At 42.1% G+C, this 12,122-nt stretch overlaps 1 protein-coding gene across 1 annotated transcript in view; it reads right to left on the bottom strand.

Annotated features, from left to right (window-relative positions):
- Galntl6 (polypeptide N-acetylgalactosaminyltransferase like 6) overlaps nt 1–12,122 on the bottom strand; it is a 1,222,499-nt gene that overhangs the window by 8,010 nt on the left and 1,202,367 nt on the right. The window contains exon 11 of the mRNA XM_055597863.1: nt 10,531–10,680. Coding sequence (XP_055453838.1) covers nt 10,531–10,680 — 150 coding nt within the window. The remainder of the gene's footprint in view (nt 1–10,530; nt 10,681–12,122) is intronic.

The following is a 12,122-nucleotide window of genomic DNA, read 5'->3' as shown; positions in this document are numbered from 1 at the left end:
ATATATATATATATATATATATATATATATATATATATATATATATACAATCTCTTTTTGTACCCCTTTCATCATTATCTAACCTTTACTCTTTCTTTTTGTTTTCTTTCAAAAATCATTTGGAGAAGCCTTCCCAACACCTCTGGCCTGTGCAGTGCTCAGTACTTCATGCTGTTATATTGTGTAGTGTCTTAGTTTGGGTTTCAATTGCTATGATGAAACACCATGGCCACAGTAACTTGGAGGAGAAAGGGTTTATTCAGCTTATGCTTCCACCTAGCAGTTCATCGTAAATGGAAGTTAGGACAGAAACTTAAGCAGGGTGGGAACAGAGGAGGCAGAGGCCACAGAAGAATGCTGCTTACTGGCTTGCTCTCATTGCTTGAAGAGCCCGCTTTTTTACAGAACCCCGGGCTGCTTGGCCAGGGATGCCCCCATCCAGAATAGGCTGGGCCTTCCCCCATCAGTTTAATTTAAAAAGCTTACAGCCCAATCTTATGGGGGACATTGTTTCAATGGAGACGCTCCTCCCTGATAACACTAGCTTGTGTCAAGATGACATAAAACTAGGCAGTACATGCTTTGAAATGTATGTATGTCTGTATTTTTATATGTATTCCTCTTATGCTTCTGTCTTTATCTCTTATGCACTCTTAATCAACCTGCCTAGAGTCTCGTGAACTTAACACCTCTGTTTACTGAATACCTGTGAGTCATACGGTACTACATGCTCTGTCCAGCTCTCATTTCTCCTCCCTTAACCACTCCTTGAGAAACTAGAATGTGGAGAAAAGGAACTAGATTCAATTATCCACTCAACAAATATAAATTAAGCCCCATGATGTGCCAAAATGTATTTTTGGTGAGCATAAAGAAAGCACAGAAAAATCAGTCCTTTTGTGAAATTCATATCCTAATATTTGCCTATGGACAGTTGAAATAGTATGGAAATGTTTGGTGTAGAAAATATGCTTCTTTTCTTATTTGAGGTATTAAAATCAAGTCAGAAGATAGCTAGCTGAACACATGGATGCTCATAGCTGACACTGATGAAACTCTTATGTGCTACACTCCAAGAGCAGTGGAGTTTTAATTATTGCAATAACTATTGAAGGTGACTGATATTATTATTATTTTCATTTTATGACAAGAAAATAGAGATACATAGGAAGTTCTCCAAAGCTCCACTGAGCCAAGATGCACAATGGAGCTCAAGATGCAAATGGTAGCCCCACTTTCACTCCAGAACCCAGAGCCTATGTCCTTAATATCCTAAGTGGCAAAGCATTTCTCTTCGTGGCTGAGGTAACTAGCAGTCTAGCTCCATCTTCATGTCTGTTCAGACCAGAAGAAGTGTCCTCCTCAACAATATCATGAGTCTTTCAGAGCTCCTATTACCAAGCTGTTTCCATTTGGCTGTCTCTGTCCTGGCAAGCTCTTGGCTCAGCCTTACATAAGAGCAGAAAGACCCTGTGATAGTGATAGAGTCTTTAATTCAGAGTGACACAGAGTGGCTGTTAAGCACATTAGGGAAAATGTTAAGCAATGGTGTCCCTAAGTTGAAATGGTAGACATTAGAACACTGTGCCAGCCAACTGGCTTCAGGCAGATGAGACATGTAGGCAAAACCAGAACAGGATTTGGAAAGTTCTCCTTTCTACTTCCAGCAACACCCTTAGTTGGTTTGCAAGGGTCCTTTCAGGTGACCAGGATTTATCTTCAGTTTGGAGGAAAAAAAAAAACACAAAAAAACTTAAGCAGAACACTCTTAAAACAGATTTCACTGTAAGAGCACTAGCCAAGCAAATATATGCTTTCCAGTGGCTAATCCTCTTATACCAGATTGAGTGTTGAAAAATACAACCACACCTCTGTACTGTGCCACTTCCTGCTGGCACAGGGTGTACTTGTGGATGTCGTCTTCTCACGACAATATCGCTTCATTGCTTAGTGAATTTATGGCCCTTTGGGGAGTTGGCCTTGCCCCATTCTGATAAGGTACCTACGTTGTCTTCTTAGGGTGACTCTCACTGGCAGCCAATCACTCTATCCCCCGTAAGTGGCTGAGGCAGGCATTGTGTTTTTTGACAAGGTGTTTGGAGAGTCTTGGTTTTCCGAAGGTCAAGCTGGAGGACAGTGGCCTAGATGTTATTATTAGCATTAGGAAAGTTTGCATGTTGTTAAGGAAATTCCTTCAAATGGTGCTCATTAGTCATTCAGTGACACTTTTGATTTATCATAGAGGGCTCAGTTATAACTTTGTACATTGGGGTAAATTAACTCATGTTGCACCTGGGCTGATTCAGCAGTGAATGAAAGCATAATAAATTAATTCTATTGCCATTAAGTTGGGTCAAATAACCAAAATCTGGATTGAGGTAAAATTTGAATTTTACATTTTTTATTACTGTTTTTTAGGTTACACTGGTAATTAACTTGAGGCCTTGTATATTGAATGACTCTGCTCTGTTAATTGAGTTATACCTCCCAGCCCATGAGACAGAATTCAGTAGAAACAAATGGCTAGCCACACAAGTATAAAAGATAAATTAGACAAGTAGAAGATGAGAGAGGTAGCTATGTTATTATTTTTAAATGTTAAGAGCTAATTAAAAAGCTAAGTATGAATTAAGCAAGAAATTCAACTCAGGCTAAGTTAACATTGGTTATAGCAAAAGAATATAGAAGTTGTGCAGGCAATCGATAGGCTAGGGTCAGAGGGAATGGGAGGAGGACCTTCCCTATCAGTGGACTTGGGGAGGGGCATGGGAGGAGATGAAGGAGGGAGGGTGGGAATGGGAGGGGATGAGGGAAGGGGCTACAGCTGGGATACAAAGTGAATAAACTGTAATTAGTAAAAAATAAATTAAAAAAAGAATATAGAAGCTTAAACAAAAGGTGCCAGTCACTCATTCTGTTTTCCATGATTAAATCAGACTTGCACTTTTATGCTCTTTTCTGGGTTATATGTCATCTGATAGAACTCTTTACAATAATGATTCTCAACTTCCCTAATGCTGAGATCCCCCTTTTTTGGTGGGTGAAGTGAACTTTATTGATGGTATTCAAGAAAGTAGGGCTCCCCAGGAAACAACCCCCATTATTCTGGGGGCCTGGGATGGAAACTGAGGGAGATGCTCAGTGTTGAGGGCTGAGTTAGGACAGGGACTCCTCAGTAGCCAAGGACCCCCCCCCCTTTCTTTCTCTCATGTCCTTGCTGGGTTGTTGGATCCAGGACTTCTTCCTTCTTGGAGGCCATGCAGGCCATGAGGTCCACCACCTTGTTGCTGTAGCCATATTCATTGTCATACCAGGAAATGAACTTTACAAGGTTGTCATTGTAAGCAATGCCAGAACCAGCATCAAAGATAGAAGAGTGGGAGTCCCTGTTTAAGTTGCAGGAGACAACCTAGTCCTCAGTGTAGCCCAGGATGCTCTTTATGGGCCTCGGATACCTGCTTCACCACCTTTTTGATGTCATCATAGTTGGCAGATTTCTCTATTCAGCATGTAAGACCCACAACAGATACACTGTGGGTAGGAACACAAAAGGCCATGCCAGTGAGCTTCCCGTTCATCTCTGGGATGACCTTGCCCACAGTCTTGGCAGCTTCAGTGAATGCAGAGTAGATATTTTGGGCAGCCCCACAGCCATCATGCCACGGCTTTGCAGAGGGGCTATCCACAGTCTTCTGGATAGCAGTGATGGCATGGACTGTGGTCACGAGTCCTTTCACAATGCCAAAATTGTCATGGATGACCTTGGAAAGGAGGGCTAAGCAGTTGGTGGTACAGGAAGCATTGCTGACAATCTTGAGCGAGTTGTCATACTTCTCACGGTTCACACCCATCACAAACATGGGGGCATCGGCAGAAGGGGCAGAGATGATAACCCTTTGGGCCCCACCCTTCAAGTGGGCCCAGTCCTTCTCCATAGTGGTGAAGACATCAGTAGACCCCACAGCATACTTGGCATGAGCATCGCCCTATTTGGTGTTAGTGGGATAGCGCTCCTGGAAGATAGTGATGGCTTCCCATTGATGACAAGCTTCCCGTTCTCAGCCTTGACTGTGCCATTGAACTTGCCATGGGTAGAGTCATACTGGAACTTGTAGACCATGCAGCTGAGGTTGATGAAGGGGTCACTGATGACAGTAATCTCCACTTCGCCAGATGAGCGGGTGAAGTGCACCCAACACAGCCAAATTTGTTCACTCCTACCTTCTTCATCGTGTCAAAGGGATGAGGCTGGCACTGAGAAGATGCAGCTGTCTCTGGAACAGGGAGGAGCAGAGATGCTGCGACCCTTTAATACAGTGACTCATGCTCTGGTGACTCCCCGACCATACAATTATTTTTATTGCTACTTCATAACTGTAATTTTGCTACTGGTATAAATCATAATGTACATAAATTTTTTCTGCTGGTCTTGGGTGAACCCTTTGAAAGGGTTGTTCCACCCTCAAAGGGGTCACAGGTTAATGTTCCTCTAGCTGGAATGTCCAGGAGATTGAGTTAGTGCCAAAGGAAGCCACGTGAAGGGTAGAATCTGGAAAATGGGCCATTGCATCAAAAGTTAAGACTAATGACCGGGCAAACATTAGCAAATATTTTAATTTATCTTGAGCAAAATGGCTTAAAGTTAATCTCTAGACTGCTAAAAGTCAGTGAAGACCTTTACAACACTGGAGACTGTTAGAAATGGAAGGGCTGATTGGGAAGACTGTTCAACTATGACCACACATTTTAGATTTTATAAATGCTTCATAAATCAGAATCAGAGTAGAACAGCATTCCTTTTTTGCTAACTTAATTGTATATGCTATATTTTTTTGGGGGGTGGGGGCAAAGTCACTATCTAACCAGAACACTTTAAAATAACAGCTCCATGGCCTTTACCAGGCATCTTTGTGGACCACCATGATTTTATGATATAGAGACCAAAGCCTAGCATGTAAATTAAAATAGTCAAATGTTGGCGAAGATCAAGAATTTCACCCACTCAGTCACTTTAAACTAATAGGTATCAGTTTAACTTGTTAGGTACTTTCTTATCTATACTCCCTGATTAATGAAACTTAAAAGTCTTTTTTTGTTAGTTTGTTTCTTTGTTTATAACAGAACTGAACGTTTAAGAACATCCTCGAGAAAAACTACAAAAAGTAATTCTAAATGTTTACTCTTTGGTCATTGGGAGAGAGTATTTGTAATGAAGGAATATCTTGGGCTTATCCAGTACAGCTGAGCTTCCTGATGGAGAGGGTCCTATACCCATAACCAAATTCCTCAGATCTTTAAGTTAGTGAATATTTTATTTAGGAAGTTCACTATTAGCGATTAGGGAAGACATTAAGGCATGTGAAATAAGAGGAGCTAGGTATGGTGGCTCAAGCCTGGTGCCTAAGCACTTGAAGTGGAGGTGAGAGAATTGGGAAATCTAAGTCATCCATGGTTACATGGAGAATTTGAGGCTATCCTGGTCTACATGAAACCTTGTCTCAAAAAATCAGAAGGGATAGGGGAAAGAGTAATAAAAGGTTCCTGATCTTGGGTAGTTAAGGTGTGACAAGTGACTGACCACACTTGATCAATGTTTAAGTTACAAAGAAGGGACTGTGGTCCTGAAAAGTGACCCTGACCTCCACACAGAGGCAGAAGGACAGCAGGTTAAAGACAGCAGGTAAGACCCAAGATGGAAAATCGGGTCTTCATCTAAGTGCGTATTAGAACCCCTTGGGGGATTTCAAAAATTTCCAAACCTCACTATCTAGAGAGCCTTAGTTAGGTTATAGTGTACCACCTTAATAAATGCGTTTTGATAACTGATGTTTTTGCAATGTTAAGTTCTATTAACTCCTGCTTCCAGATTTTCTTGGCTATTGAGATAGGTTTTCTTTTTCTCCCCCACTCCCACCCCTCCTCACATTGTGCTGTAGCTTGAAACCAGAGTTTCCTGTCACAAATGCTAGGCAAGAACCTTCCCACCTATGACAGCCGGAGCCCTGTTCTGCAGCTTTCCCTGTAGTGCCCTTGCATGTCTCCCCATCCCCAGACTTGAACTCACTAGTTATCTTAAGCATTTTATGCTAACTACATAGAACTGCTCTTTAATTTCATTTTCTAGTTTTTGTTGCTCAAGTATAGACAACTGTTCTCATCATGTTGAAACCATGCTAAATGTACTAATTCAATTTCAATACTTTAGTTGCCCGGTCATTTGGATTTTCAAAATATTCAAATGCATCATCTGTGAATAGTCATTTATCTTCTTCGTCTCTAATCTTGATGCCTTTAAATTTCTTTAGTCTATCTAATTACACTCAGTAAGATATTCTGTACAAGTTTGAATAGGGGTGATTACAGTCCACATTTTATTTTATAGTCAGTCCCTCAGGGTAAGCTTCTCTCTCTCTCTGGTCTCTCCTTCCCCCTCCTCTCTCTCCTCCTCCTGCTTCTACTCCCCCTTTCAAGGAGTCCTCTCTGTGTTTTAGGTTGGCTAGCCTGGAACTTGCTAAGTAGACCAAGCTGACCTTAAACTTATACAATCCTAGCAGGGTGGTGGTGGCGGACGCCACCAGCCCTTGGGAGGCAGAGGCAGGTGGATCTCTGTGAGTTCAAGGCCAGCCTGGTCTACACAAAAAAACCACACACACATGAAAAGAAAACAACAAAACAAAACCTAAAACAAAGACAAATCTTATGGCGATTCTGGCGCTTTTGCCTCACGCGAGGATCAGAGGTGGGCTCCAGCACACCTGCCTGGCTGGAGGAAAGTTTTGGTAGCAACAAGAGTGATAGTGTTTGTCTTTTATTTCGCTCTTTGGTGAGATAGTGGAAGTTTTAGTATTACACACATACACACACGCATGCACACGAACACGCTTGAGCATCCTCATACTTAAAATTTTTCTGTTTTTACATCCACCTCTCAAATAAATGTGCTCAGAATTTTTATTTTGGTTATACATTTTGGGACTCATAGGCTATCTAACAAAATGTTTGCCTAAAAGGAGCCGGGTGTGGGAAATAGCTTTAGGAGAACAGCAGTTAGCGTTACACAGCAGAGACTGCTTCGGGGATGTACAGCGTCTGATTACACTTCAACGCTGTGATCAATGCACAGAGTACATTTTCACCCACATGGGTGGATGGTTCTACAGTCAGAGATACGGCTCCAAACTTTGGGTGGTCTATCAGTTAAGTATTATACCTTTTCTAGCAAGACAGATTTGAAAGTGAAGGTGAAATAACCTTAAAGCTGTCCTTTGTTGCTTTGAGACAGGCTCTCCCTGAACAGTCCTGGCTCTCAGTGTATCAGTTGGGACACTCTGTCCAGGCTAGCTTGGCACTGGTGGTGCTCTGGTGGAGTCCTCAGGCCTCTGCCTCCTCCTGAGTATTGGGATTTCAGGTATGTACTAGCCCTCTGGCCAGGCTATAATAAATTTGACTGAGACTAAGGCTGACCTTTATGTTGACCAGATTCTGAAGGTTTGGGATAAGAATTGAGAGGTGAAATGAGTTTATCTTTTACTCAGTGGGAAAGCAAGTGGCGTTATAAAACAGAGGCAAGTGTGGGACCGGAAGGGAGATCCTTTAGGAAGCCATTGTAACGATCCAATGGTAATACGGGAAGGGTTGCAGCCAGGGCACGAGCTATAGCAGTGGCAAAGGTGGGTGTGTGCACCCATACAAGCCAGTTTTGAGGACAATGTCTGGGCAAAGGGGACGAAACAGGCGGTGGTGACTGAGTAGATGTGGGGACTGAACAGAAGAAAACAGAGTTTCCTGTCGATTGATTTTTTTTTCACTGAGGTTGCTGCTCTTGTAACAGGGTTCCCCCTGGTGGCAAAAGAGAACCAAGAAGGACACCTGCTATTCTGGGACACATTTGTACAGTTACAATATCATAAACTAAGGTTGCCATTATCCTCCGGGTATCAAAGAGACGTATCCAAGAATAGCTGAGAGCTAGTTGTTGCTAATGGGCCAGGAAGTGGTGTCTGACCACAGCCTTGACCTGTCTGAATGAGGCAGATCCCGGCCAACTTCTTTTTCCAAGAAGTCTCCACATAGCTGGAGAAGATTAGCCGGAGTTGAAAGAAATCCAGCAAACACTGGGGAACTCTCCTGGGGATATTGATCTTGTTTCTTAAGAGCATGGCAGAGGAGTGAGTAGAGGCTTTGAAGCTGGCCTCATCTGAGTTTGAATGCTGGCTTGGCCACAATTCTGCCAGCATTACCTCAGCATCTTCCTACGTACATTCTATAATAGCACCTGTGATGGGTGTGAATCACTTGCTTAAGACTTCCTCTTTATTAACAGTGGGGGTTGGTCCTGATGACCCTCATAGGAGCTCAGGAGATGACCTTTGGGGCTGATCTATAAATATTCACAAATACCAAATTTAATAAATTCATAAATAACAATATGGTAATAAAAGGGGTTACTCCACAACAACCTCCTGTTAGTGAGCTGGTAGACCACCCCATTTGCCCAAGGCCAAGCAGTGCAACTGAACAGGAAAGGCTGCATTCCAGAGAGCTATCTGAATGTTTTTCCTCTAGGTGTTGAGCAGCCTTTGGATTTTCCAAAAACAGGTGTGTTACATAGGCCTGAGTCATCGACCAAGATGAGATATTTCAGAAACTTTCCATTTTAAGCTGTTTGCATGTTCCTGATTGAGAAAAATGCCTTGCTTGCTTTGTGAACACTCAGGGCTCATAGGTGAGCCCTGCCACTGATCTGAGAAGCGAGCCAGAGCACAGTCACAGCCAGCGGTTATCTTCCACCAATCCGTTTAGGTACAACAAAGGTCTACAACATTAAAGCGCCTATGAGCTGCATTTTGAAATCACTGAAGCCTACTTTTTCCTTTTTTTTTCCTCTCCAGGAGCTCTGTGTGCACATGCATTAGTTGTCTTATCCATCTGTAAGCTTTTGTGAGCTCCTTAATGAAAACAACTGCAATTTTGAGGCTTAATTGCGTATTATTGAGTGGTCTCTCTCTCATTTCTATAAATGTACACTGATGAGAAATGTTCTGTTCATTAGAGACTGCCAGCATGCGAGGCAGATCGGGTGTTTTATTGACGTGTGCAGAAAATATCATCCTAAAGGTCAGACCATAATTATCGGAGTAGAAAAGCCTACCCGACTCCACTCCACGTGGACAATATCGTATTGAACAGTGAGGGTTGACAAAACCAGTCAATTACACACTTCATAAAGAAAACAGTTAGGCCTGCCCATGGAGCAACTCCCTTCCCTTGTATGTGTGAGGCCATCTATTCATTAGCCGTTTAGATTTTAAATTGACTTGATTTTAAATTGATAGCTTATGCCTTTTTCTGTAAACGTAGCAAAAATCTGATGGATCTGGGGAGATATTGACATGTGGAATAAATGGTTCAACCAGGTCTGCTCTGAGTGAAGCCGTTCTGGGGTGCCCACCTTGAGAGGTAGAAACAGGAGATTTCATCAAATGAGGAGACACGTTTACTTCATAGCCTTTGCCTACCCCTCTATTTATCCCTCAGCCTCTTCCCTTCCCTTTCTGTAACTTAAGGGCACATTGGCCGGCCTCTGTCACAGGAGAGTCATGCTTCTGGTTAAAGCATTAGGTCCATTTTTTTGTTTTTTTCTGATAACCTGAATAGGTTTGGGTTTTGTTAAGCAAAAGGCATCAGCTCCGAGGTTGGGAAAGCCTGGCTGCTTTGTGGATCTGAAGGGCAACCAGAATGAAAATACCTAAAAATAATATAATTGCTTAATTAACTTAATAAACATGATTTGTAAAATTATTTTCTATCATTAAGTATATTGGTTTTAAAACTATTTTTTAGTCATTAAGTATTAATTTAGTTTAATTTACAGTTTAATTTATTTTAGGTTCTACAAATAAGTTTTTTTTTTTTTGATATATTAGGAAAAATTTTCGGCCAAGTCACAGGTAGGTCACTTTTTGTCCAATTGTTACAATTACATCTACATGAATATGTGTGTGTGTTTGTGTGTGTGTGTGTGTGTGTGTGTGTGTGTGTGTGTGCAGGCACATGCAAATATGAATGTATGTATGTATGTATGCATGCATGTATTAGTGCAATTGGTTTTAACCATAGAGCTTCCAAGAAAGATTCTGGGGTATACAGAAAATGAATAGATGTACTAATCTATGTTTGTTGTGAGTTAGGGTTTTTAAGAATTATGCATAAGAATATTTGCTTAATTAACATGTGGCTGATTTTTTTTCCCAAGTTGGTTGAGCTGAGTCTAGACCTCTTCCTTGTGGTGCTAGCATTTGGAGTCGTCTCTCAGTTATCACTGCTTGGGAAGAGGTATATATGACAAGTGAAGGCAAAAGCACACTCTTTCTACTGCATCTTTTAGTGCATCTTTGTCCTCCACCTCTGTGAGCTGGGTGTGTGTACATATGTCCAGGTGACACTGAATCAAAACAACATGGTTTTAACAGACTGCCTAGGACAGTCTGAAATCATGACAATTTGAGAATCGGCAGAGCTGACTCTTACCTCCCGGTATCCCCAGAGCTGGTTCCCTTTCATGCCATGGCAGTCGTAGAGGGTGACAGGGCTGCTGTGCGAGATTGCATCGAAGCAGAATTTCCGGGTGTGCAGAGGCTCACCGGGTCTAATATCTTCTCTCCACCCGAAAGTAAAGAGCTAGAAAAACATCAGTAGCAGAAAGACTTCAGTGAGCTCAACTCGGGGAAAGGTTCCAGGGCCTGGGGAAAGATGTCTTAACTGTGACGTAGAGCTCCCATTTTGTGAGTTCAAGGAAGAAGCAGATCTCATCATAACAGAAGCATTGAAAAGGCATGCTTCCAAGTCCTGTGACTGCTGCTCCTGAGCCCAGACTGGTAAAAAACGTAAATGAGAAGTTTTCAGTGAGGGACGAGTAAGGAGAGAAAGAAGGGAAGGGTGGATGGGACAGAAAAAGAAAGATATTTTGAAGGTGGAGGAATTGGAGAGGGAAGGATGAGTAATGAGAGATGAGAGGGAGAAGGAGGGGCTGTGGAAGGAAGGAACAGGAGGAGGAGAAAAGCCTTTAATAAAACTCTTAGCATTTGTCATGTAGATAAAATGTTCCTGGATCAAGGACTGCAGAGTTAGCCTAATGAGCAGATTAACTGCCAAAGGACAAGGCTTAAAGTTGAGCTGGATTGATGCTCGCACCTTGAAAAATCCAATTTAAAGGAAAAGTCAAGCTCAATGAAGTAAAGAACAGGCAAATTAATTTTCTAGGAAGGTAAGAGCAATTCTGTGGGACAATATAGACAGTTTTAGATTGCAACTCACAGTAAGAAGTACATTTCACACTTACAGACCCCTGACCTCAGCCTCACACAGAAGGTTTGTAGAGAAAGATATTTCGATTCCAATTAATACTTCAATATGCCATCCATTGTTTCCTATCCTCGCCTGTGCTTTCCATCTTACTCTGTTAGATTATAGAAGCTACTTATGATGTCCTACCAACCTTACAACATGTTAAACTAACAGAAGACATTCTTGTTGAGAAAGAGCCTTTTCTTAAGTTACTTGAGGTGAACCACATTTGTAGGGTACATCAGAAAAAAGTCCTTAATTAAAGGAGACGATGGACTTGTGGAGCCTTGTGATCTCTTCCAGTTCTGGCTCAGTAGGTTATGTACTTCTTAGAGGATGACTCTGGGTGGCAGACAGCTGTGTGAAGACGGCTGTCGGGGACAATGCCGTCTTGGCAGAGAGGAAACACAGAGAAGAACTGTATAACCCTAATACACTTCACCACGTGACCTGGTCTCCCGCACACTCGGGTTTTCAGATCCTCCCTAGAGAATCTGGGCAGGCCTAGACATGACTAAGAAAACAGTTACAGGGTGGAAATCTGGAAGCAACAGAAAGGACTAGGTTAAGAGGTCTTAACTAGAAAAAGAAATGATTTAAATGCAACACATGCAAGAAGATTGTCTGAGTAAAGGTGAGTGTCTATGTTCTGTTCCCCTGAAAGGCAGGACAAGAGACAGTCCAAGCCAGAAGAACAAGGGGTGCCAGGTTAGACAAATTATCTATCTGTCTATCTATCTATCTATCTATCTATCTATCTATCTATCTATCTATCT

The sequence above is a fragment of the Psammomys obesus genome, unplaced genomic scaffold (genome assembly GCF_907164565.1).
Source record: "Psammomys obesus unplaced genomic scaffold, mPsaObe1.curated_primary_1811, whole genome shotgun sequence".
Lineage (NCBI taxonomy): Eukaryota > Metazoa > Chordata > Mammalia > Rodentia > Muridae > Psammomys > Psammomys obesus.
This window is presented reverse-complemented; position numbering and strand designations above follow the sequence as displayed.